Source organism: Panthera leo, chromosome B2 (assembly GCF_018350215.1).
Source record: "Panthera leo isolate Ple1 chromosome B2, P.leo_Ple1_pat1.1, whole genome shotgun sequence".
Lineage (NCBI taxonomy): Eukaryota > Metazoa > Chordata > Mammalia > Carnivora > Felidae > Panthera > Panthera leo.
In genome coordinates this window covers 146,034,108-146,060,642 of record NC_056683.1, presented here as the reverse complement: position 1 = coordinate 146,060,642, position 26,535 = coordinate 146,034,108, and the positions used below count along the sequence as shown (strand labels likewise).

At 38.1% G+C, this 26,535-nt stretch overlaps 1 protein-coding gene across 7 annotated transcripts in view; it reads right to left on the bottom strand.

Annotated features, from left to right (window-relative positions):
• Positions 1 to 1,763: 1,763 nt before the first annotated feature.
• Positions 1,764 to 26,535, bottom strand: part of QKI (QKI, KH domain containing RNA binding) — a 153,337-nt gene continuing 128,565 nt past the window's right edge. The window contains exons 5-8 of one of the 7 annotated variants that reach the window (XM_042940262.1): positions 11,598 to 11,685; positions 9,924 to 10,223; positions 7,090 to 7,164; positions 1,764 to 2,808 (exon numbers count right to left, since the gene is read on the bottom strand). In XM_042940262.1, coding sequence (XP_042796196.1) covers positions 2,792 to 2,808; positions 7,090 to 7,164; positions 9,924 to 10,223; positions 11,598 to 11,685 — 480 coding nt within the window. In that variant the 3' untranslated portion in view covers positions 1,764 to 2,791. The other 6 variants (XM_042940258.1, XM_042940259.1, XM_042940261.1 and 3 more) reach the window with 6 other exon arrangements.

Genomic DNA, 26,535 nt, shown 5'->3' with positions numbered 1-26,535 from the left:
AACAATGGCTGTAAATACATTATCTTACATGTTTCTCATAGGCAATAGGTTGGTTATGATACATACACAGCATGAAACTACTAAGATAATAAAGAATTGACAAAAATACATGTCGGCTGTACGGTAACATACAAGCGACACTCCCATCTACCCACGCTAAAAAATTACATAATACTGTCAGAAAAGAAGTCTTAAAAACTACATATTTTAATAAGAAATAAATTCAATAAAGAATGATAATACTGAGAACCAAGGCATTCAGAGATTTCAAAAGTCATGCTTTTTTTTCAGTTGATCCAAAATTTTATCAACTAAGTTTCCAAAAGTTTGTTCAGAGCCAACATTACTTATAAACGTCACACATTTATCCCATACATTTACTTTCTTCCCCATAAAAGACCTTTGATAAACATCTAAAATGTCCAGGTGTAACACAGTTGAGATGAGACTGGGTCAAATACTGGTACTGGTTTTAAACTACTGTCACCTCAAGTGTTCGAGTGTCGCAAATTTATTCAACCAACCAACCAAGATAGAAATCAAAATGGCACAGCATATATCGTGAATAAATCAAAACGACTGTATGTGTAACAGAAAGACAAAGCAGTGGCACAAGAAACCAACGCTAGCTGAATACAAAACAATGAATGTCTATTGCATAGTAAATGAACTGAAAACGGTTTCCAAGTGAGACAAGATGATGGAGGTCACCACGAAGGTGCTTACTGAGCTCACTGCTGACCTTTGACTGTGAAGCTGTGAAGGGATGCGGGAGGGAGTGAGCCGATGAGCTGGGGATCCACTGCCACTTGAAATCTGCCACATCTGATACTGAGCAGTTATGGACGATTTACTCAAGTGTTCGGACGTGGTCGGTCGGGCTCTGCGCACAAACCGTTTCAACTACGAAACTGAAATTCGTGAGAAACTGGAAGCTTAAAGTCACATGTGGTTGAGCATTTACATGCACAGTGATGCCAGTTGTTTTAAAGTGAAAACAAACAAACAGGTGTGTGGGGGGGGGGGCGGGGGAGGGGTGGGAGGGGGCCACTTGGGTCACTAAAAGCCACCAAAGAAACGGACCACCCAAGTAATCGGGTAGGGTAGAAAGAAGTCTGGTTAAATTTGGGCCATTAAAAAATACTGTTATCCTGAAGGAAAATCACAAAGATTCATTTTTTGTGAAAAAGTCTAAGAATACTATTTATCTCCAATTTAGTAAGAAAAAATTCAGCACACCCCTCCTTCTCTGAATAAAATAAAGTTCTAATTTTGTCTGCAAATTGATGTTCCAATCACAGATAAGTTTCATCTTAGAACCTGTTGGGCTAACTTTAAATATCACAGTAACCAAGAGCACTCAGTAATGATTTTAAAAGAATGATGTTTGAAAACTTACTCGTCAGGCATTAGAAAAGTTATCAAATTTTTCACAGTATCAGATTTGGCAAATTTGTATCAAGGTACGTGGCAAAAATCATATAATTCAAACCATCAACTCATTGGTCTCCCCTCAAATCTTCTTTCACATACTGGGCGGGCGACTGAGTAAACATGCATTAACTTGTATTCTGAGGGAGGAGCTGATCTTACAAGACACTTGACTAAATGACCATGAAGGAAAATAAGGCACTTTCTTTTCTTTAGACTTATTCCAATACTTAAAAAATAAAAAAGAAAGACAAAAAGGCTCTTTTGGTCTTTTGTTTCTTGACAACCACCAGAAAAAATCATTTAATGAAATAAAGGGTTTCTTTGTTCTTTTTCTTTTTTTTTTTTATAACACTTGAAAGTATAAAATGCTACATTTCCAAAAATATATATATTTTTTTCTGCACCAGCACCCTTGTATAGTAAAAGTATCTACTTTTTGTTCATTTGTTTCAATGCACTACACTTTTATCTACAATTTCATTACATGTATACAGCAAATAGGCAAGCATGGCTTTTACATCCTTAATGATTTTTGTTTTTTTCTATACAGGGAGGTTTAAAAAAAATATTTGAACAGTTTGCCCAGTAATGTGACACATAATGCATGTACCTTGTTCTCGTATATTTTTTAAAGGAGGTTGTAAAATAAAGGTTCAGTAATTTTAACTCAGATATTTATCTTTTTAAAAATAGTGTTGCAGTTTTTGTTCTTTGCATTACTTCTCAAAATTCCTTGTCAGGCTGATCTCTCATGGCACACTGCTAATACTTCCAATTTTGGCAGGCAATATAAAAAAGGCTGCAACTTCTGCCCTTTGAGGGCACTGTAGTGACTAAACAGCGTATCAAATTTTGAATACTTTTTGAAGTCACTTCACCAATGGCGTCCCTGACCAAAGGTCCATGCATGATGCATCATCACACGGTACATTCAGAGAGCTGTGCTCGCTATGAGAAGAAGGTTCCTACAAGTCTCTCACAGTAACTGCCTCTGTCACTGAGTAGTTAAGGGCCATCTGTCTCCCCTTCTGAAGTGAGGCCTTCTTACCGTTCGCTTAGGGTAGGACGTGAAAAGATGATCAGTGCTGTGGGATGAATTGGGCCTTATTGCTTTACTACTATTCAGTGCAGGTTCTAGAACCACTTTCACCCAAACAGAAAGAAAAACCAAAAGCTGAGTCGGAGGACAACAATTTCTTTGTCTTTTGTTTGGTTAGATGGTAAGACGAACGGACAAGTGCCTCAGCTCGCTGCACTGACGACAGGCAAGCAAAGGCGATTACCAGTTAACTGATCAGCAGGCAGGCATGGTCAGGTCATCATTGGGTGAAGAGTTCAGAGGTCAGAAGGTCATAGGTTAGTTGCCGGTGGCGGCTGGGTGGTTAGAAACAAAAAACAAAACAAAACAAAACAAAACAAAAAAAAAAACAAAAAAAAAAAAAAACAAAAAAAAAAAAAAGAAAAGAAAAGATAGAGAAGAGATTAGTTTCAGCTAGTGACGGCTTAATGACAACATGAAAAACTAATCACAACTAATAAAAAAAAAGCATGTTTAATTCTGACAAACTGATTGACACCATCTACAGAATACAATAAAAATCATGACAGTTTCATATCATGATTTGAACAAATGAAGGAGAGCCCACTCCCACCAAAAAAAACAAAAACAAAAACTGGTTAACAAGAAAAAATAGAAATAAAATACAACTAACAACTAATAGTTAGTAGCAGTCAATGGAGGAAACTGGAGAACAACAACAATGAATAGGTTTGATAAACAGAATTTTGAAACAGTCAGTGCAGTTATCAGTATCTGACTGCTATTAAGCATTAGTATTCTCTCAGAGGCAAGCATTAAAGCAACTATTAATGATGGATGTGATTATTAATAACTGATGATCAAAAGAAATGAATCTAAGGAAATTTAAATTCCTATGAACAATTTGGTTCAACATAAACTCTGGGCCAAACAAGGTTTCTTTTGTTCAATAAATGTTTATTGCTTTTTCAATTATTCTATTTACAAACAACATGGAATTTCTTGGCCTTATGATACAAAGCAATACTAAACTGTAGTCTAGCGGTGGAGGCAACGTCATAGGAACCAGAAAAAGGCCAGGCCTTTCGCACCAGCCAGCACTTTCCAGTTGAAAATACTATTTTACACATATAGAACACTTATAAAATGCACTGGCATGTAAACACTGTAAAATCCTGCCATTTAAAATTCTATACTCAAAAAGCTCTAAGTACATCAAAAAATAGAAGAAATTTCTAATTGATACCAATAAGGCATTTTAAAACTACAAACAGCTTTCTTTATTCAATTTCAAAGCTAATACTCTGCAAATACAATAAAATCTGACATTTCATATACATTCCTGCTTTATATTTTATATTTTAAAAGAAGCCACCTGTAAATACTATTTTCTTTTGCAAAATAACAAACAGAACAAAAAAAAATTAAAAAAATTACAGTAAAACACAAAGTAGTTCTCAAGTGGAAAGTTATCGTGCCCAGTGTCCTCGAGTTGTTCCTTCCTTATAATCAACCTCTGTCACATTCTGCTTCCCCAAACTTGGTCCACTTAACAGTAGTATGATTTTTAAGACTCATTCAACAGCTTAATTATTTCTACTCTATTCTGAGGTTTGAGAGAATTTTCTGTACTGTTGCCATTGTGACTAAGGCAGAGGAGATGCGAATGAAAAACTATTCAGTGCGAAGGTAGACTCCGTGCCACTCCATAAATCGAGACCCAGTGGGTATAACGTTCACAGAGTTATTTGAAATAATCTATATAATGGACTGGTTTACTTTCATGTAACAAAAATGCTTTCTAGAGTCTATCATTTAGGATAGTTTATAAATACTACAAAAATACTGTATCTTCAATGGGACCAAATCTTCCCTGAATTTCTTAAAAATAAGTGGAATTTTATTCAAAAAAAAACTTGCTATTCCAAAATTAAAGAAGAAAATAAATATTTAACAAGATGTAGTCATACCACTTCATAGTCACTCCCAAAATACAGAATCTTAAAGCATTTTTGATATTACTTAAGATTTTGATTAAAATTGTATTAAGTTTCTTATACAAATTATGTAAATGGTTTTTATAAAATCATTACTCGGAAAAACTCTGATTATGTTTTTTTTGTGTGGAAGAAACAAAGCAAACTACCACTTCTATACACACCAGAACATCTAGAACATGTCCTCTGCCAAGTCCTGGCCTCCCACAGTACACACAGGTGTGTCCACCGTGCAAAATCACTTATGGTTCACTACGACTAACAAGTCAGTTGGTCTTTTACAGGCTTCAAATTCAGTTTTGAAACAGGTGTCGAAGTGGGTTTATTTTTAGTAAAGAACTACATATTTGTCAACCATGCAGTACTCTAAATGCATATATAAAATTACATGGTTATACGTCCAAGGGCTGAGTTTCCTTGCATTAAAAGTGAATGTTTATATTAATCTTCCCTTCAAAAAGAAAAAAAAAAAAAAAAAAAAAAAAAAAAACCTCAAAAATAGAGAAAACAGTAGTATCATAAAATAATTTAAATGAAGGACTTCAGACATCTCCCTTAGACCCAATGAGTGCATACAGTGATCATAACAGCAGTATACAAGTATTCTGTTATTTAAAGGAAAAAAAAAAGAAAAAAAAAAAAAGGTAGCTTTTCGGTTTGCTGACATTGCATTTTCAATAAAAGTGAGAAGACTAATCACAAACACCTATAACTACAAAAGAGCCATGCATGGAATGTGATGTCATTTCCAAGTACTATAAAATCTTCTTAATATTTTTTTTGCCATCTCAAGGCACTGGAGCACTGAGTCACCAATAATTACTGTGTTAAAACAAAATTACGAGAAACCTCCTAAAAGGGGCAGGCAGGGAAAGGTTAATAGAAGAAAAACTACTTAAAAACACTCTTTCAAACTATTGCAGACATTAACAATGTGAAAAAGACTTCAGATTATTCACGGGATTATTGGGTTTCTTTCGATCTAAAGTGACTTTTAAAAGCAAGGTCCTCCTTCACGAGGAGACTCGTTCTGCAAGAAGGGGGCACACAGGGGCAGTGCACACCTCCACGGTGTCCTACTGTCACAGGTCATCACTGAGCTTGGAGCTTGGGGACTATTTATTTCATTCACTGAATAATCGTTAAGTAACATACGTATACGTTAAAAGTCTTCAATTCAAGGCTCTTTGAATTATGTCTGATGCTAAAGAAGTATCATCAATGTCTTTGGAAAGTATTTTATTCTGACGTGGACAACAGTTGTGTCCAATGTTTATCATCAGTATTCAAGAGAACCATGTGAAGCAGGTAGGTCGTTCTTAACTTCATAGAAGGTGTAGGACAGGAGTGGATAAATCCCTCACTTTTCCCACTAGTATGAGAGACTTCGATCAAATTAATTAGTAAGTAATACATGTGCGACAGAAGCTCTTCAAAGATCTTTTTCTACCTTGCTTCAGATTCTTACCTTGTGATGACACACTAAGAAAACAATTCAATGTCAATAAACCGAAAATAACACTCCTCAATAAACATAAATAATTTATAAAAGGGTCCAAGGGCATATATAGGACACAAATTGCAAGTGTTGAAAAGGAGAAAAATGAAGACTTATTTTCCAGTCACAGGTTAGTCAAAAAAGATATTCAAAGCTGGATTCATGTCTCCATAGACCTTCAAGAGATAGTTTACCTTCGGATAATATATTTTAGCAGCAAATGACAAAAATCAAAGGATCCATTTTGGCAAGAGAATGTAAGAATAAGAGGGAACTGATTTTCTCACTCATAAAAACTCCAACCGCATCAAAGTTATCGTCACAGTCCTAAGTACTTGGCATGCACATCCTCATGTTTACACAGTGGCTCAAGTATCTTAATAAAAAGGAAAATGGAAACTAAATCTTCAGTTTTCTCCACAAGGACACAGGAGGCATATATTCCTTTACTTCTCTCATTAAAGCACCATCCGCTCAGTTCATTTTGCAAAACCAACCCAAAATTTCACAACAATTACAAGGTATATTTTAGCAAAAGTTATTACTGAAAAATAATTAAGGCAACATCAAAATTTAATACCTCCCCACATGGACCAATTCATGTTTTAGTAGGAATAAATCACAGTACATACTAATATAGGACTTAATAAGTTAAAATATGAAGGGAACACAAAAAAAAAGGAAAGGGAAAGAAAGGAGGGGAGGGGGAGGGGGAGCGGAGAGGGGAGAGGGGAGAGAGAAGAGAGGGGAGAGACAGGAGAGAGGAGAGACAGGAGAGAGGAGACAGGAGAGAGAGAAGGGAGGGAGGAGGGAGGAGGGAGGAGGGAGGAGGGAGGAGGGAGGAGGGAGGAGGGAGGAGGGAGGAGGGAGGAGGGAGGAGGGAGGAGAGAGGAGAGAGGAGAGAGGAGAGAGGAGAGAGGAGAGAGAGGAGAGAGGAGGAGAGGAAAAGGAGAGGAAAGAATCCCAACCCTTAAATCTGTCAACTATGACAAATTAATTTAGAAAAAGAAAAGACACGGTGTGCAGGTAAGCAGTTATATTTTTCCATCAGGTGTGGTGTTGCAAATTTTACGGACACCCAGCGCATTTCTTATAAACAAGAACTGCAGAACTAAACTAACCTCGGTCTGCGGTCACAATCCTTTGGTAAGGATGGACTCGCATATCGTGCCTTCGAACTTTAGTAGCCACCGCACCTAGTTAAATTGCAATTACCAAGACAAAGTTAGAAAACATTCACAAGGGAAAAGAAAACAAACATTAAACAGCAGGTTTATCAAAATGGATTTCAAAGGTTCATTTTACTACAAAAGTTTCCTTTTAAGAAACATGTTAAGGCACAGTAGTTTTAAAATTAACCGTAATATGTTGCGTATATATGCGTCTATTAATATTGCATTCATCTCAAACATCTTGGCCTTAACCTGTTTTACGCATTCATTCACAATCCCAAGGTACAGTGTTTCGTGAACTCTAGGAGATCCAAACATATTTCAGCTTTACTAGTCACATATTCACTGAAGTGCCTTTCTCGCAGCAGGACCACTTCAACAATGCCATGCTTAATACTGAGAATTATTTGCTAACCTTAAGACCGCTTCCAGAGTTTATCGCTTAAAAAGGTTTAAAAGCAATTCTTACAGCCTACAGATTGTGGTTCGAAACTCTGAGTCAATAAGTATGAACTGCAATGAATTAGGTGATTAGTAAAGCAAACAGTGTAGTGCCCTTAGCAGTCAGTACACTATACACTCCTTTATGAATCACCGTTACTTTGTAAGATTACAGACTAAACCAAATTAATAACATACTTTTACTTTCTATCAGTGTGCAAAAAGTGCAAGTGAGTCACTGACTGCTAGGCTAAGCTCCCCCCCACCCCCCCGGAGGCTGCTGAGACTAAGCATTTGTTAAATTCAGATCTGATGAGGGTTCAGTTAAGACCGTTCTTGAATTCTTAGCCTTTCGTTGGGAAAGCCATACCTAAAGATAAAAGGAAGGGAATTAAAAATTAGTCATCAATGAAGACTTGATGCTAATACCAATCTCCTCACTACCACCAACACACATGTCTGCATCTGTTTTGAAGGGCACTGCTTATTTTAAAATAATAGGATGTGAAACTTGATATATATCATGCATGTTATCTGTGTGCAAATTTATTATAACTTAGCAATTTGAAATAGTTTTCTCAGTTCTCCAAGTGGTCAATATCATGTTTTACTGCTTAGGTGGCAAAGCGAGAAGGAAGACTCTGAATGGATTTTGGTCACTTAGTACTCATTATTATTCATTTTACGAAGGCCAATTAGGTATATGTATATTTTGCTTTTAATTTTGTCAGTCTAATAATTAAGTATTATAAATAAAAATTTCCCAACACAACAAAAAACACATTGCTTTAAAATGAGAGACTGCAGTGCCTCTTGCTGTTTCTAAGCAGTAAACTGGTCCATCACCCCTTCTTGCGTTTTAGATAAACTAATCTTGTACGAGTATAATTGCACGAGGCAAAATCAGCAAGATCTTGCACCGAGTGCTGGAACAGCAGCTGGTGGCTCAGAGTGCCAGCCCTGCAGGAAGCAACAAACTCCTCGAACAGACGCTGTGCGTGCAGCAGAGAGGAGCTCTGAGACTAAAGGAGCAGGCGTGGGGCCGCGGGACAGAGCGTTAACAGAAAGGAAAACGTAAACAGGTTACATGTTACATGTTATTTTAAAAATGCTTCAAGAAATGTGCAACAGAAAACAAGCCTCTCGTCAACAGCTCTATCTATAGTATAATTCTGACCTAAGGTACTTTATACAACGATTTAGAGATAAACGGAAACCATGTACAATCAAATGTATTTGCTCATGAAACAGAAGGCACCTGAGTGCGTGCACACACACAGATAACATACAGAGCATCGTGGCTTTCTTTAATTGAACAATGAAGTTTCAAGTTTAAATCTTAGTGTCCGGGTTCATGAAAGACTTTCAAATTTTTATAAATCATTATTAATGCTGGAAAAAAACCCCAGAACTTAAAAGATCAAAGTCCTACGAGTCCACAGCATGCATGCGGCACCAAGGTCACATACAATTCAAGAAAAAAAAGTATTCAAATTCTGTCTGGTAAAACAAAGGGGCAGCACGGAAAGAGTTTGTCCCACATTGACTGGTCGTGTTATAACAGCTGCTGTATTCTAGTCCTTCATCCAGCAAGTCAATGGGCTGAAATATCAGGCATGACTGGCATTTCAATCCACTCTATAAAAAAAAGGCATCAGTAATGTCTTTTTCAAGTACACCACTTTTTGTTCATGTAAAACCAAGCGTTCATAGTATGATCTTAATTTCTGCCTCAAATGTGCTCCTAAAACAGTGACTTGGTATTTACTCATCAATTCCATACTGTACTACAGAAAGTAGGAGCTTCTCGTATGTTTAACATTAACTAGAACTTCAACAAAAGAGAAAACCTGAGGAAACCTGAAGAATCCAACCAGCTGACCTGGTCCTTTTCATATTTTAAGCGATCACAAATATTAGAAAACACACAGACAATAACAGCAGTTTTTCAAAGACCTCAAAATATTTTCACACGGAATTTTAAAATTTAGCTGACAACTTAAATACATCTCTGAGACGGAAGGACTCCAACTGTGGGCAGTGGAGCCAACGGAGGGGACAGGCCAAACTCAGAGTGACCTCACCGTGAATGTCAACCGTGAAAAGTATTTTCTGTTTAACGTGGATCTCAGTTACCAATGAGAATCTGAGCAAACTTAATAAGATGCAGTTATTTTAAGAGGGGACCATTAAGAGAGGCTGAAATAAAGACAAACTTTAGGCTTCAGTCTTCCTAATGGCAACTTGTCTCGCCTCGCTAAAACGGAGACAACCGCTTCCAAGTCTGAGGCACAAATGCTATGCAGAAAACTACTGCTGACCGCACAGGGAGAACAACTTACCTAATACACCACTAGGTTCAATAGGATACTCAAGGATTGATGTAGCTGGCGCCAGCGTGTAAGGGTACTCGTAGGGTGTGTAGATTAAACCAGCCTCGGGCCCCGGAGGAACTATTGCAGCAGTTGGGTGAGGAGTTCCGTTTGGCATGACAGCGGTCTGTATTTGTCTGATCAAAGGCATTATGGTAGGGCCAGCTGGCGTAGGAGTACGCAGGGCAGCTGGTGGGAGAACAGGCGCAGGCCCAGTGATAATCCTCGGAGCAGCCTGGGCTGTCGCTGCAAGAGAAAAGGCAAGGGCTGCTACAGTAAGCAAAGAAATGTAGGAGGAAGTACAGAGATAGCAGTATAAAATATGGAAAATGAGAGGGAAGTAGGAAAAAGAAAGGAAAAGCAGGAAAGAAGAAAAATAAAAGGAAATCATTAGTACATGCGCTGATCACACAAAATGCCAAAGCACACCGATCAAATGCAAACGGCTTCCCCTTTCCCAGTGTGATTAAGAATAAATGTGCAAAAATTAACAAGCCACTATAAAAAACAACAAAAAGAACGCGACCATTAAAATAGGTTACATTTAGTTCATATATTCGATATATCTATGGTTTTAAGATACCGTGAGACTAAAGGTACATGCAAAAGCACATGGAAACACTCGCATTAAAAGAGGTTAAAAAATATTTTGCAATCGGGAGTCCACAGAAATACAGTTTGGTATACTTCTAGAGTAGCTTAAGTTTCAAATTAAAACAGGGATTTTTACTGTATTATGCTCGTCAACAAACTACTTTCATATAAATTTCCTGCATCTGTACGAATTCATATAAATTTCCTGCATCTGTACGAATTTAACTTCTTCATAGAGAAAGCAATACGCAAAACGTCCCATTCCTAAATATATGATTGTTAATGACATACTCATTCTCGTGAATAAATTAAAGCCAATCATTTGTAAAGCAACCGCTTCCGACCCACTAAACTGCCTATGCTCTGGCAAGCTGGCTAGGACTTTAAAATCCTACTTTAAAAAAAAATAAAAAGCCAGTAATTTAAATAGGAGATTATGTTCCTAAGACATGTCGAGTTTAGATCGCCTCAAAATGAAAAAAAGCAGCCCTCTTTAAAGTTTGTGAAAGCATGCACAAATATATCGAAAGGAAAAGTGGGGTTGAAAACACTATCACCTACTGCTCTCTGTGAACTCACATATGAAATCAACAGAGAAAAATACCGCAGGAAAAAGCAAGCGAGGTAACAGGACAGAATTCGACAGAAGGGTCACTGCTTTCAGATACGCTCCAAATCAGCTTTTTTTCAAAAAGAAGTTTTGAAAACTTTCTGTCTTTTGCACCAATGTGACAAAATAAGCTAGAAGCCTGACATGTATACTCAACAGAATAGGAAACGTCCTGAAACTCTCAACTTTGGAAGCTGAAATTTCATCAAAACGAGAACATTTATAAACCCGAAACCTAGACACGCTGGCGGAAGATTAGAAGAGAGCGTCCTCGATTCACGAAAGCAGTCAAAGCGGGACTGCCGGTCCCCTATCAAGCGACACGTGTTTCGACTCTTCACTCCGGAGCAGTGTTCATGCGCGGCGCCGCCCGGCGGAGCAAGGTCTACGCACCAAAGGGCGGAGACGGCTGTGGCCCTGGACCCCAGTCTCTCGCTTACGTGATTTGACGTTGGCGTCCCGGTAGGTGCCGTTCAGAATTGCAAGCTCCATCAGTTGCATCTTCTTCAGGCTGTCTTCCCCCTCGGCCTGCGCACGGAAAACACAAGAGCAGTAAGAAGTGAAGACGCCCGCGGACATCGCAGCCGCACCTGCTCCCCAGCCTTGAAACGGGCAGTGCGTGCCTACAGCCGCCTGCTTCAACTGGGAAAAGGACAACAAACATACAAACAACCAGGGAGCCAAAAGGTGCCGATATACCGACACACAGGATACTCGCAACTGCCACTACCTACATTCCTACTTGGAAATGTCTTACACGAACTACACCGATTTTATTAAAGCTTCCTTAAAAAGCAAGAAGTAACAATGTTAATTAAGATTAAATATGGTATATTTATTCTCTTTGGCATCTATCATTTTACAGAAGATTCAAAAACTCCAATGTGCTCATTAAAGAGAAAAGAAAACCAATCCATAAAAAACAAACATCCCCGTCCCCAACTGGGATTCTTAAACATATAACATTTGATTGTGGTATTCATGCAAGAGGATTTTAATTTTCCAAAAAGGAAAATTTAATAAAATCATAACCACAAGAACTTCTACAATCTGAATACATATTCTTCTCTCTCATGCTCACGACATCCCTCTCTCCCCTCAATTAGTACATACTTAAGTACATCTTCAGGGCCACCATAAGATGCACTGTCCGAGTCACGACACATCTAAATGTAAAAGCTTTCCATCACTATGTGATGGTAACAGGCATAAACCAGGATGGTCTTTGACCATCAAACTGTTTGGCCATCCCACTTACCGTGGATGTGCCCCACCCTTTCCATTTACCGTTGTCACCCTTGTTCTCGTCGATATTGTTGTTATTACCGAAACTACTACCATATTACGTTAAGGGTATCTGTTCTTCAAACAATCTATACAATGGTAAGATCAAATGCACAAAAACAACTTTTCTACTTATGTTCCTTAACATTTTCATGTCTTGAAACCCTTTCACAGTTTCTTACTATCTAAAAATATAAACCAATGAAGCTATCTATGATCTGGGCCCAAATTGTCTTCTCAAGTTAAAGCAATTAATCTTCTACTATTTTGTACATGTTATCTCATGCTACAAATCCCTGGTATGAGTCTCTGTGCATATTCCTATTGCCTCCACCTTGAATGTCCTTCAGGACTCCATTCCATCCCCCTTCTTTCGAAATTCTACTTAATCTCGGCAAACTTCAACCTAAATGCTACCTTCTCAAAGGGCCATCCTTAGATTATAAGGCTTCTACCTTGATTTATAGTTTCATGGACATCACCACTACCAAAGTAAACTCCTTGGGAACACAGTCTATTTCTTACTTCTCATTGCCTATATTCATATTCCCATTCACCTTATCCTTTAAGTTATTTTTGCTAGGACATATATTTCTAGATGATTGGTAAGAAAAATTTTTATTTCCAAACCTCAAATATCTAAATCCTACAGGATAGATATTAGCTACCGTAAAAGAAAGCAGATGAAGGTAGAAATGGAACTATATGCTACTCACATATTTTATGCATTACCTAAGCTTCAGAATATTTACAAAAGAAAGCAACCCAATGACACATTTTTTCTGACTTGGTTCAGGACAGGAGCAAGGCCAGATGACAAGCTTCTCTGTCCTTTTCTACTGCAATCAATGATACACAAAACTCTGTCCTTGGCACTAAGGCAGCAAAGGGGATACTATCATTTATAGTAAACAGAACTGCCAAAATGGCTTTTAATAAACCACAAAGAATTAAAGAGAAAGATGAGTGAAACCATGATGAAGACAAAGTTTAATGTGTCACCGCCAACTTTTCAAAAACCTACGTTGCAGGAGAAAACAGAGAAGATAGTCTTGAACGCTTGTGGAATTACTATTCCTTGACCCCTATGAACTTGTACAAAGATGAGTGAGAAAAAAAGTGAAGTAACAGGATTTCTTTAAAGCCACAGCAATTACTTTAATGATAAAAATAAGTAAGCACCATCAATGAAAGGGACAAATTAGAAATCCATCATCTAACTCAAACTCCTTAAACTTGTTCCCTGAAAACTAGTAATATTAAAAATTAAAACTCACCAAGTCATTTCAAATTTAAATCTATAGATAACAGAATACCAGAAGTATATAAATTACACTCTACATAAAAAAAAAAAAAAAAAGCAATAGGTGTACCTTCAGTGACTTGACTGTGAGAAAAGAGTACATGTTTGAAAACGCCAGCAAGTAAGAGGTAGAAATAAAGACGGAAGAAGTGATGAGACATAATGTCTCATACAGAGAGCTCTGTACAGAGAAGAGGTACTCAAGCGCATGTTTTCACTCCACTGTTCCTTTTAGAAAGTGATAGAAGCATACTCATTAGCTGGTGATGCAGTGTCAAACAGAGGAGAAAGGTCACGGAAGAAATACACACGTGTACATCAGGGTCCGTGCGTACGTGTGTGTGCCTTTTGCAGGGTGCGGGCTGCTGAAAAGCATACAGTGTCGTCAGCAGAGGCCTGCCCCCCTCCCCCCGCACACACCCCGCCCAGGAGGAGAATAAAAACTGGAGCAGCACAGCTTCACGAGGCAGCAGCAACGGAGTATGCCACGGTGCCACGGTGCCACGGCTGGAGGCCACAGAGACGTACAAGTTACGCGTGACAGTGTGCACGCTGGATTACATCGCATTATGGCAGGTCCGCTAACACTCCCGGCAGAGCACAGAATCTCGCCGGCAAAGCTACAATTTACACCCACTGGTCTCGCTCCAGAACGAGCCGCACTCACTCCGGTGTCTTCACCGCTTCTCCCCACGCCGCCCCCCATTCTGTACCCACAGAGCCAGCCCAACGCTGTGTCCTAAGAGTTTGCAGAGTTCGTTACAGAATTACTCTCACACAGAAGTGCGATTTCAACCTTCGTGGCCTGGTTTTGTCGGCGAAACTTGGCACTGTATACCTGCCTGAGTGCTGCTGAAGGTGTAGGCCGTCTCTCAAATTAAGGTCAGAGAAGACAACGTGTTGGTTTCTTAGGTAATTTCACTTAGTCTTTTTCTCTTGTCCAGCGGCCCTGTTCTAGAGCTTCTACCGGCCACGCTTCATGCCAGGAGTTTATGAGACTTGTCCTCTTCTCTCCAAGACAGAAGCTAACCAAATAGGGCATCCTAAAATCATACATCTTAACTCTAGACGTTTCCAAAGGCATTTTGTAGAACCCTGTTCAGGGATAAACACTTGTATAGAAATGGAACTCTAACTTTTCCTTCTGTAACAAAAGCATCTGTCTTTAACTAAACCTAAGTCATAAGAGGGTATTTGAGAATGCTGAATCCAAGTGGTCATCTAGAACTTTATAACTTCTCATTTCTCAAGTATTTGCACTGTATTTTAAAATTCCAGGTATAATTTATATGCAGTGAAATCTTGAGATCTTAAGTGCAACACTCAATCAGTTTTGAGGCATGTACATCAAGACACAGGATGTTTCTATCAATTCGTAAGTTCCCTCGTGCGTCTCTTCTTACTCAAGGTCCTTCCCACCACCCTCTGCCTCCTGAAACCACCGATCTGATTTTTATCACCAGCTTAGTTTTGCCTATCCTAGAATTTTATAAAATGGAATCAAAGAGTATATACTTTGTGTGTCCAACTTCTCTCCCTCAGCATACTTAATGGAACTCATCCATACTGTTGTGTGGATCAGTCGTCCGCCTGTTTTGAGAGCTGAGTAGTATTTCATTTATTTACCCATTCTTCTGCAATGGACATTGGGATGTTTCTAGTTTCTGGATGCTGTGAATAAAGCTGTTATGAAAATTCTCATAGTAGGTAATTTTGTGACTATAGTTTCCCCACCCCCTGCCCATTTCTTAAATACATACCTAAGGATGGAATTGCTGGGTCATAGGGTAAATAAGTATTTCTCTCATATTTAGTATGAAAAACATGTAAAGGTTACTGAAATATTATGAACAACATACCTTTGAAACATAAACGTTTAAAACTATAACAAACACTTGCTAACTTTTCTACAGGTCCACTGCCCCGTATCTAAAACCTGTGGCATCATAAATGTTTTGAGAAATGTTCAGAGTTGTATAAAGATAACATAAAGATAAAGGATTAAAGATAAAGGATAAAGATAAAGATAAAGGATTAAAGATAACATAAAGGATTACATAACATCCCCAATGGGTCTGGAGGAATACTCCAATAACCCAATGTGTAACAAACATAACCTACATTAAGTAGGATAAAGACAGAGTATAAACATATAAACATACTTTTCTGAACCTTTTGGAGTTTGTAATTATGGATGACAGATTATGGGTCTGTATAAATATATATAACTTATACATATATTATAGCAATTTACAGCTATGTTAAAGGGACAGAAATAGGTCGTGGTTAATACTAGATGAGAGTGAACAGGTTCTAGCATTTTAAAGTTGAACGATTTATACATTACCTTATTAAAACTACGTATTAGGTTTTCCTCATCTTAACATTTTATGCTTTATACAGATCTATGGCACTGGTACTGTTATCACCCCTGAGGTTCAGACAGGCTAGGTACCTTATCCAAAGTAACATACGGTCACGCTGCAAAACTGGCTTCCAACCCAGAGTACCTGATCTAAAGTCCTTATCACAACTTTTCCTTTATGTACTGCCTTTCAGTGGAATTATCTTTTCAATTCATCAAAGACCTCACATGAGAAATTAAGAAAATCATGTTTAGTTGGCAACTTTAAATTGATAAAGCACACGTTAAAAAAACTCCACAACAATGTAATTACAACAGAGAACCGAAACAAATGTATGAGTATCTCCAAATCATTAAAAATGTGACTAGTACTATCATTTGCCTGTAAGAAAAGCCCAAACTCCCCGGCTTAGCAATCAAGCCACGAAACAACTTCTATAAGCAGCCCTATTTGCAAATATTCTGCATTGGTCAAAATCATCTACCCACTATCCCCTAGAAGCCCACTGTGCTTTTCTGCCTCCAAGGCAGACAAGATCCTGTCTAGAAGCATCCTATGCATGTCTCTTTCACAGCCCAGATCACTGTCCTCTCCAGAGTAGATTGCTTTCGAACCACACCCACCTATAATGGTATCATTTTCCTAAATCTATGTTGCTCCTTTTGGGGGACTTAATCCTATACAGACAGCCATGTACTACTATCTCCTCTTTTCTATTTTTTCATGTTGTTTTTAGGAAATTTCTCCTGTGACCTGCATCCATAAATTAACCAATAATCAATTACACCAGTCATCTTCTAGACCCCAATGACTTGCAGAGGTGAACCTGATCCCTGACATTTAAAAAAATTCTTTTCTATAAATTTGCAATAATGAGTAGAAAAGGTTTTCCAAACATAAAAAGTACCTGACTACTTACTGCACTTGGAAAACAAGGGCTGACTAAGAAATGTGTAGAGGGGCGCCTGGGTGGCTCAGTCAGTTAAGCGGCCGACTTCGGCTCAGGTCACGATCTCGCGGTCCATGAGTTCGAGCCCCGCGTCGGGCTCTGTGCTGACAGCTCAGAGCCTGGAGCCTGTTTCAGATTCTGTGTCTCCCTCTCTCTCTGACCCTCCCCCGTTCATGCTCTGTCTCAAAAATAAATAAACGTTAAAAAAAATCATTAAAAAAAAAAAAAAAAAAAAAGAAATGTGTAGAGAAAAGAGAAAACAGAGTGACCGAAGTTTATAAACAATTTTAATACCAATCATCACCTGTATCTGTTCTGTCAGCTAAAGAAAAGTCTGACAAAGAACATAGTGGACTTAAATATAAATCGAGGATTTTACACAGGAGAGTGACCTAACAGGATTTACCTTTAAAGGCACATTTTGTTATTTTGTGCATGGACTGTTGGGGGCTTGAGGACCATTAGAGACCAGTCACGAGCTTTACTGCAGAGTCCCAGTGACAGAAGATGCATGGGACTAGGACAGAAGTAGTAACAGATGGCAAAAGAACCCGCAAGGACTTGATGGTTGGTCGGATGTAAGGAATGAGGGCTAGGAGACATTAAAGACTAATGTTCAGGCTTTTGGATTTAGCAATCAAGTAGATGCTTTAATGAGAAGATAAAGGCTGAGGAAAATGGAATTGAGAGTTCTGTTGAGAAATATTAAGTATGAGAAGGCGAATACTGTGGCTACTTAAACAGGCAAGTGGTGATGTCAGGTAGACACCTGACTATGAATCTGGGGTCTACTTACTCCAACTTATCCTATAAAGCTAGTAGAAAACTTAACCTCCCACTCGACTCTAGAATATTTTCTCCAGGATGATGTAGCAACTACTAAGTTCCAAACTGACCTGCTATGTGTTTTCACTGTTGGGTCTAGGACTCTGTATAGTACGATTTCTTCTTTGCCAGCTGGTTCTGTTAGGTCCGCACAAGTGAGATGCACAGCGGAGGACGTTAAAACAAGACTGAAGAGCCAGCGGAGGGGAGAAGGGACGCCCCTTCCTATGCCAGCTGTTCTCAGGCTCCACACTCCCCAGCACTTCTAGAACCAGCTTTCTGGCGTCTCAGCCGTGAGGAGTAACATCAGCCAACCAGTTTATCTACTCCTCTGAGCTACTAAGGTTCCATTAACTAGTCAAGAGGCCCCACCCTGTCAGCGCTCTCGGTTCTAGCCCTGCATGAACTCTCTCAAAGTGCCTGAGATCTAACAAGAGTACCAATCTCTCTCTTCTCTCTCCCAGGCCTGGGGTAAAAGCTGCTTCCTGCAGTTTCTAAATATGTGTTACACCCCGTTCCTTTTTCAAATTTCAATACCTGTCTAACCAATTACTTTATTAATTCTCTCCACTGAACACCCTAGTGTGCTTTTTGTTTTCCTGATACGGGAGTTCACAGAACCTGCATTTCCCAGACTGGCATTCAGGGCCACACCAGCTTCTCCTCCTTTTGTCAACAATCTCATTTTGTGTCAAACTTATGTGGACTCTACGATGGTCTACCATTTCTTCAGATTTAAAGGCTCCTCGATTTCGCCTTCCGTTCTTTTCCCAGTCTTCAATATTTAGTTAACAGATGGCTAACGGACACCTACCATGGTACAGATACTGTGCTCAGTCCAACGCAAAAAGAATGGTGTTCGCAAACTGAAGAGCATGGAAGAAATCCGCAGAATCGTTACAGAAACCCAAAACTGAAGAGATGTATCAGAACTCTGTGCTTAAGTGGAGAGGTAAAGACCAGCTAGCATCCTTGCCTCGCCTGGGCAATACAGCCTGATTACCTTTTACCGAGTAAGCCCTCAGTTCAAATGATCTGCAGAGAGGACCTTACCGTTTCACTGGAAATTCTGTGGGTCAAAATGTCAGAGATACAATAAGGGAAGAAAAGTCGTGGCATATGTTTTTCTATTTGCCATTCCATTATGCGACATACTTCCCCTCGATCGTAGTACCTGGTTTGGCAGCAACCGGTTCCCACAGATAACGCAAGATAAGGTAAGAGAAAGCACGAGGCACCGTACTTAGCCAGAGAAGCCTGAAACATTCACACACACACACACACACACACACACACACACACACACACACACACGCACGCGTGCACATGCACACAGGGGTGCATAAACTGTATTAAACGAAACAGAGCTAACAAATTTATCTATTTTTAACTGTAAGATGTTTTTTACAACAAGGTATAAACAGATCTATCAAAAACAGTAACGATCTCAGAAATAAAAAATCGCATCTCATAACAAGCATTTGTTTCTTCTTATGTGAAACACAGTATGACACAATTTGAGATTTTATTCTTTACAGTAAGCTTAATAAGAATGACAAACTTTTGAGAGATCTGCATGATCCACAACTCAGGGATACACTGGTATTAGTGAAGCCACATAATTATTTTATAGAAAAAAAAAAAAAAAGACGACCTCTGAAATATATAGGTGGACATTATCAGACTGTATGTCTGGGACACTAAAAGGAAGAACCTAAAATTACAAACTGTGAGCTTAGGAGAGCATGATTCTACAGAGGAAGATAAAGAGTAGGTACCTGAAAATGATGGTCTAAAAATCTATTTAGTTGCGGCAGGCTTAAGGGAAAAGTAGACAAAAAATCTGAGAAGTACACAGGTAGTGGCAGTGGTGGCAGGGGGTGGTGAGTAGATAAGTGTAGGAGGTTGTAACAAATGCCTGACGACAAATTCTGAAAATAGGAACATATTAAACATATATACTCGGAATGAGCAATGAGTCTACAGGCAGGAAAAGGAATTATTATTATTATTTTTAAATAGCAATTACATAGTAAAGACCAATCACTTGTCTAGGGATATGAAGAATTAAATGTGGTCCCTGCATTTAAGATTTATCATCTAGTTTGGATAGAGACCGAAACGTAAAGCGAATTCAGTAAAGTGTAACAGACACTACGAAAGAAGTTTACAGCGGGTGTAGTGGAAAACCAAGTAAAAAACTTTGAGGAAAGGATCATGAATCACTTTAATCATCTGATAACCACAATTCTGTCTAAGACGCATGCAGGAGTACATAGGCAAAATGTTACATACAATTTCAGTGGGTTAAATGAGAACTAAGCTCGTCTGTAAGTAGCTGTGATAAAACCGTTAACCCACCCCAAACGGTCTTGACAGACTTCCAGGTAACGCCACAGTATAATGTCAACCTCCTATAGGAATTCTTTCGAGTAACCTATTTGCACTACGAGATACTTAGGAGATTTCTGAGCCATCAAGTACAGTCTAATAACTTCAAAGTCAAGAGCAGGTAGAAAGCTACCTGGCCCTCAGAGCAATGTCAGGTCACTACACTGCCGGTTTTACTTCAACTCAAACTATTTTCAGTTGTAGTCATTTTGGGGACTCCTGAGCCCACTAATTTTGGTTGCTTCCCACCTTAACTTTTTGTCTTTGTTGTTTTGTAAGATATCTAAAGACGTTATCTTTATTGTGAATGGCTAAAACTCTGAACCTCAAATGAAGGCCAAGGGAGAATAAAGCAGAGAAGGAAAAAAGGTAATTTCTTCAAATGTCATCTGCTAGCATTTGACCTCTGTGATGTACAATGACTGCAATGAAGTGTTTGCATTATAATTTTTGTTCTGAGATTGAGACTCTTAACATCTTTTCCTGGTTGGAAAGAAAATTAAGCTAATTAAAGATTTTATTTTTTAAAAGCTGTTTTGGAGATTCGATAAAAGTTCCTATTTCAAGTGTTTATAGTTTTTAGTTTTTAAATGTTTATTTACTTACTTTGAGATAGCAATAGAGAGCAAGTGGGGGAAGGGCAGAGAGAGAAGGAGACAGAATCCCAAGCAGGCTCCACGCTGTCCGTGCAGAGTCCAACGTGGGGCTCAAACGCACGAATCCATGAAATCATGACCTGAGCCGAAATCAAGAGTCGGACACTTAACCGACTGACCCACCCAGGCGCCCTGTGTTTCTAATACTTACAGAATTTAATCTTTCTTATCTGATTTAACCCTCTTAACAACTATGTAAGGTATGTAACACAGGTGTTATCTCTCCCATTGGCTGCACTTTTGGGTAAAATTTAACAAAAGATGGGAATTTGTGCCACTATGTTAATAAACCACTTGAATACTTCTTATGCTTGGCCATCCCACAGCTAGGAAGCTAAGTATGGGTTGGTCAAACTTGAAGAAGAAAATGATAATAAACAAAACATGGAATGTAAACAGCACATTCCATTAGGGATGAAGAATATTTCCCTTCTGAAGTAAATTGCAAATACTCCCTCATTTCTTAAGTGGGTAAGTGTACAGCAATCTAAAAACCTCATTTCAAAGTAGGCATGCAATAAATAAATCAAAAAAGTTAAGTACAGGAGATGACTATTAGGAACAGGAGTCCATTTTAGAACTAAAGCCTTAGAAACTTTTCCCCTTTACAACAGGAGCAATCGGTGAGCGAACCAGCTGTTCTGTCGGAGTACACAGTACATCATTTTAGAGGAAAGCAATGAAGAAGTCCTCTTAAGTCCCCTACTTGAGAACTCTGAACCTTATTAACCTGTTGAGTTTGGGTTTCGGATATTCCTGTGTTCTTTGTGGCTGCAATGTTTACCCTGTACTTGGAGGTGTTTTATAAATATTAACAATCACACTATGCCCAATAAGTATGACAAGAATTAGCCCATAAACCTAGTCACATACAATTATCAAGAGAAACAAAAACTGAAAAGCGAAAAAACGGTAAATACCAAGATGGAACTTCCTGTGAGTCACAGAAGACCTCAAGGCTTGGGTGAATTGTTTACACTGCACACAATGTCAACATGCACATGAGAAGGGACAGGTAGACTCAGGCTGCCAAGGATTTCCCTATGACCCTTGACGAGTTCTATCAGGAAAGGGAGTCACCTACTTCAACAGATTTCTTTACATACACACCGAACCCATCTATTTTGAAAAAGGTATCGATGACGTAACACCAAGGTGGGGAGAAAACACTAAGTCTTAAGCTACCAAGGGCAGGATTGTACCTATTTAGTAGGATGCAGCCAGGGATTGAAAGCAGAAAATGGTTTAAACAATCTGGACTCACAAGCAAATGGACTTAGGCATTTTCTTTCCAAATCCAGGGGCTTTCACATTGCTGGATTTTCAAATTTACATGTAATCTACTACTCAAGGGAAACAATGTCTTTATTCCCATCTAGATTTTATTATGAATTGGATTTATCCTTTAATAGCTGATAACATAACTTTTTATCTATTTTGATGAAAAAATTTTCTGACTCCCACTTCATTCCAGAAGATGCACACCCTATTAAATTGTGTCCTGAAAGAAAGGGTTTTTGCAATGTACATGGTTACACAAAAGTATGGGTATTTCATTTTATGGCCTTTTAAATAACTTTGTTTTATTTGGGAAAAAAGAAAAGAAAAACCTAAACAAAACAAAATAATTGCTAATTGAATGGGAACAATACCACTGAGTTCCTTAAATGGAAGTTCAAATTGGGCTTTTTCTCAGGCATTTTCCAGAAAGAGCTGTGATTTCCCCACGAAAATGGATTATCGGCCTAGATTGTACTAATATGCTAGTTCACTAAAAAGGCTACATGCAAGGTAAACTTGCTCTCTCTCTGCCTTGTGATGCTCATTTGACAAGCTGGTCCAGTAACCACAAAGATTACAGAGTACAAATACTGCTTCTATTTTGACTCAGTTTTAGTACTTCTTACTGCTTCTATAGATTTTATATGTATATATATGTATGTATAACATGTATAAAATATATGTAGATATACATATGTGTGTACAATATACAGTTTTTAAAAGTTACTTGTACTTACTTCTTTTTATCATGGAAAATATCTAATATATATAAAATCAGCATACTCTTCAATATGTTATATTCCAGTGACAGATTTTATACTTAAAATACTTCAAATTTACAAAAATCAGTAGCTAAACGGGGTTTGTTAACAGAAGCATACTTCAGAAACTGCTGTACTGCATTTGTTTAATTCAGGAACACCCACAAAAGATGAAGCTGAATGGCTCAAAGACATTTTAACTGGCTTTAACTATGATCATTATCAAACCTAAGACTCATTACTTGGTTTTTAAACTCCAGGAGAAATGGCTCTTTGCTTCCGCAAGTTCTAGGGCTTTGGTGCTGTGTGACTGGCGGTGGCACAAGTCTTAGCACTGCTATCCACATACAGTCGAACACTGGTAATTCTCCTCACAGGTGAGTTTTCATGGCAATAAATGAAATTAGAAAGCAATGAATTAGAGAATAACACACGTACTGCCTAGCCACCGTTCGTTTAAAATGGGACCGACGTTCCAGGGGTAAGCAGTTTTTTGTTGGGATGGTTGGTGCTTTAAAGAGTTGGTATGATTGTTGAAGAAACAATTTACTGGTGGTATGAAGAAAGGCAACGTCTCTGGTTCCAGAGTTAGAAGTAATTCAACTCTGTCTGAAGGGATCTCTCCCAGTTATAATTTGGTTTATATCTAATGCTATAAGCATTAGATATGTAGCTTTTTAAACCATCTGGTTACTGAAATTCCTATAGGAAAAGGTAACTTTGTTACTGGGAGTTTGAAATTTCTAATTTCTCATGAAAAACTTTTTTAATAAATTAAAAGATTTTTACAACCAGCGTTTGGCTGCATACTTGTTCATTCGTTGCAGAACAGACTGGATACTTTAATTTCATAACAACAACAACAAAATAAACTATACTAGTAGGTTCCCAGTATATATAAAACACAAGTTAAGTGTCTGTTCAGTGAATATATGCAGAGGCTTAAAACACCTGTTAAAACAGTTATGTGTTCAACTGAAACAGAACTTTTTCTTTAATACATTTTGTATTTGCTGGTTGGTCTTTCACTGGTAATTTCCAATTGTTCAATGCTCTAGAGTACTAAGAGAAATCTTTCTTGTGGCCTCTCCTGAGCCCTTTCCCTTCTTAGCTCCTACTGATGAACAAATAACCACAGAGTGCCCTGGGAACTGCAAGGTATATCATATGGGGGGAGGGTAAGAGAGAAACGACACAAAACAAATCTGGGAAAGTGGGTATGCACCAGGTGAAGATGGGGTACACATGCCATGTTAACTCGTTTGCATTTTCACCATGCAGTGACAGAAAGCCATGGCAAATGTGAATCAGGAATGTGATACTTCTTATATTAAAAAAATAACTTTGGCTGCAACCATGAGGGAGAACCAACTGACCTAGTACAAGAGTGGAAACAGAAAAGCCAGCTGCTATTAAGAGGCCGAATCAGAACTTGGTAAGTGGGATGGAAAAGAGAGAGAGCAGAGGGGGACAGAAGTGGAATTAAGGATGTGTGACTCCCAGGTAATGGATGTCATTCAAATGAGGAAACAATGGAGGGACTCCTGTATGAGAAGGGCAGAAAGGATGTGATATTACTTTGGGAAATTTTGTTTGGATGCCCGTAAATCATCCAAAGAAGGTGCCAACTGGGTTGGGAAGATCTGGAACTAAAGAGGAGAGGCACACTGAAGAACGATCACCATGGCAGTGGTTCCTGGAGACAGAGGAGACTGCCCAAAAAGAACAAACTGGAGTACAAGATCACTCTGGAAAGTCTCTACCTCCAGGGACAGCACGACATTTCTGAAGTGCAAGCATCAAGTGACCGAATAACTGGGAAATGCATTAACTTTGCCCTAGTCTCATTTTTATATTACTAAGTCTCTACCTCCATGTGTACTGAAGTCTTGCTTCTAGCCTAGTAAACAGTAGTCTCTCAATAGCAGTTTGTGAAGTGAATTGCTTTTGACAGCCATTAAATCAGTTTTTTTACTCTCCACAAGTATACTATAATTCCACAGATGCTAAATTCAGTAATCAAAGTCTTTTATTTAAACAGAGCATACTGCTATCCCTCACAAGTGAATTCATAAAATAAATCAGTATCATAAAGGAAGCTAATTCATGAATCTGCTAACTTGCTCAGAGATATATTCTACAAAGCCTTTTAACAAAAATAAGTTAATGCCGTATCAGTTTAAAAGCATAACTTTAAAGACAACTCACTTCATATTTTATATTTGATTTATACATTAAAGATTAATTTTTCCCCCTAAAAAGGCATTAAAGGTTAAGAATTTAAAAAAAACCCCCAAACCAAAAATCCTATCCACTTATGCAAATATGCAATACAGGCTTCAGTGTAATGCCCATAAAGGAGAAGTCTTATTTTTGTCACTTTTGAAATTAAATTTTAAAAATTTAGTTATCAAAAACACAGAAGAAAATCAAGCTGTATATGACCAGCTACCAAATTAAGTTTACCTGAAACGGTATTAATATAGTATTAAAACGCTCATCCGACTCACTAAAATACGATGGAAAGTCTCACAACGGTAACATCTGAAAAATTTTACTTACATATAACACTCAAACATTTGAAATAAGAGGAATATAAGGGTTTAAAAAGATACAAGTTAATAAAATAAAGGGTACTTGATTTTCTTAGCTTTTCTGCCAATTCAAGTTCCATGTACATTAACAGAAAGTGAATGGAACACAAATGCTTCTTCACCTATATATAAGGAACAATGATGCTACTTACCAACCATCAGAAGGGCATGCAAACAAATTAAAGGGATGTATGAAAATAACTGAACTAAAAAAGATACATCGAGAAATCACCTATTTTTCTATTAAATAATTTTACATCTTTAATAAAAACTTAATATGGTAAATTAACTTTACAGAATACCATACATTTAGTAAGGAAATTAAGAAAGAAGAAAAAAAAAAACTAAAATGCATGATCCCAACCAGCATTATTTACTTATGGGATAGAAAAAACATCAATAGTTAAGAATAAACAGGTTCTAGCAAGTGTAAAATATGTTACATAAGAAGTTCAACATGCAAATTCTGAGGGATGCGTGGAATACAAGATTAAAATGGAAGGACTTATATAAGTCCTTATATAAACTATATCAGTCTTCTATAAACTATAAAAAACTTTGCAGAGAATAAACACATACTACCCTATTATCCTATGTCCAGAATCCCTTGTTTTATATTTAGAGTTATAACCTTAGAGTTATAAGCTATCTAAACTATCAACCACATTTTTTGTGTGTTTAGAGAAGCCACTCCTTAATGAATCCTTATAATAATGACCAGGAGGATGTTTTTCATACAGAGTCTATATTTGTGATGGCTTGTGCACAGCTACCCTACCCAAGACATATTTTACTGTTACTGCCAAGGAGCTTCGTCAAAATGATGCTCCAAGTTTGGGGGAAAGCCCTTCTGTTCATTTTACAAGGGCTGACCCACTGTCGGACAACATGAGAGCTGGACAGAGAGTAAAGAGATTACAATATAGCTCCTCAGTGATCTATGACAGTGAATGAAGTCCTAAAACCTC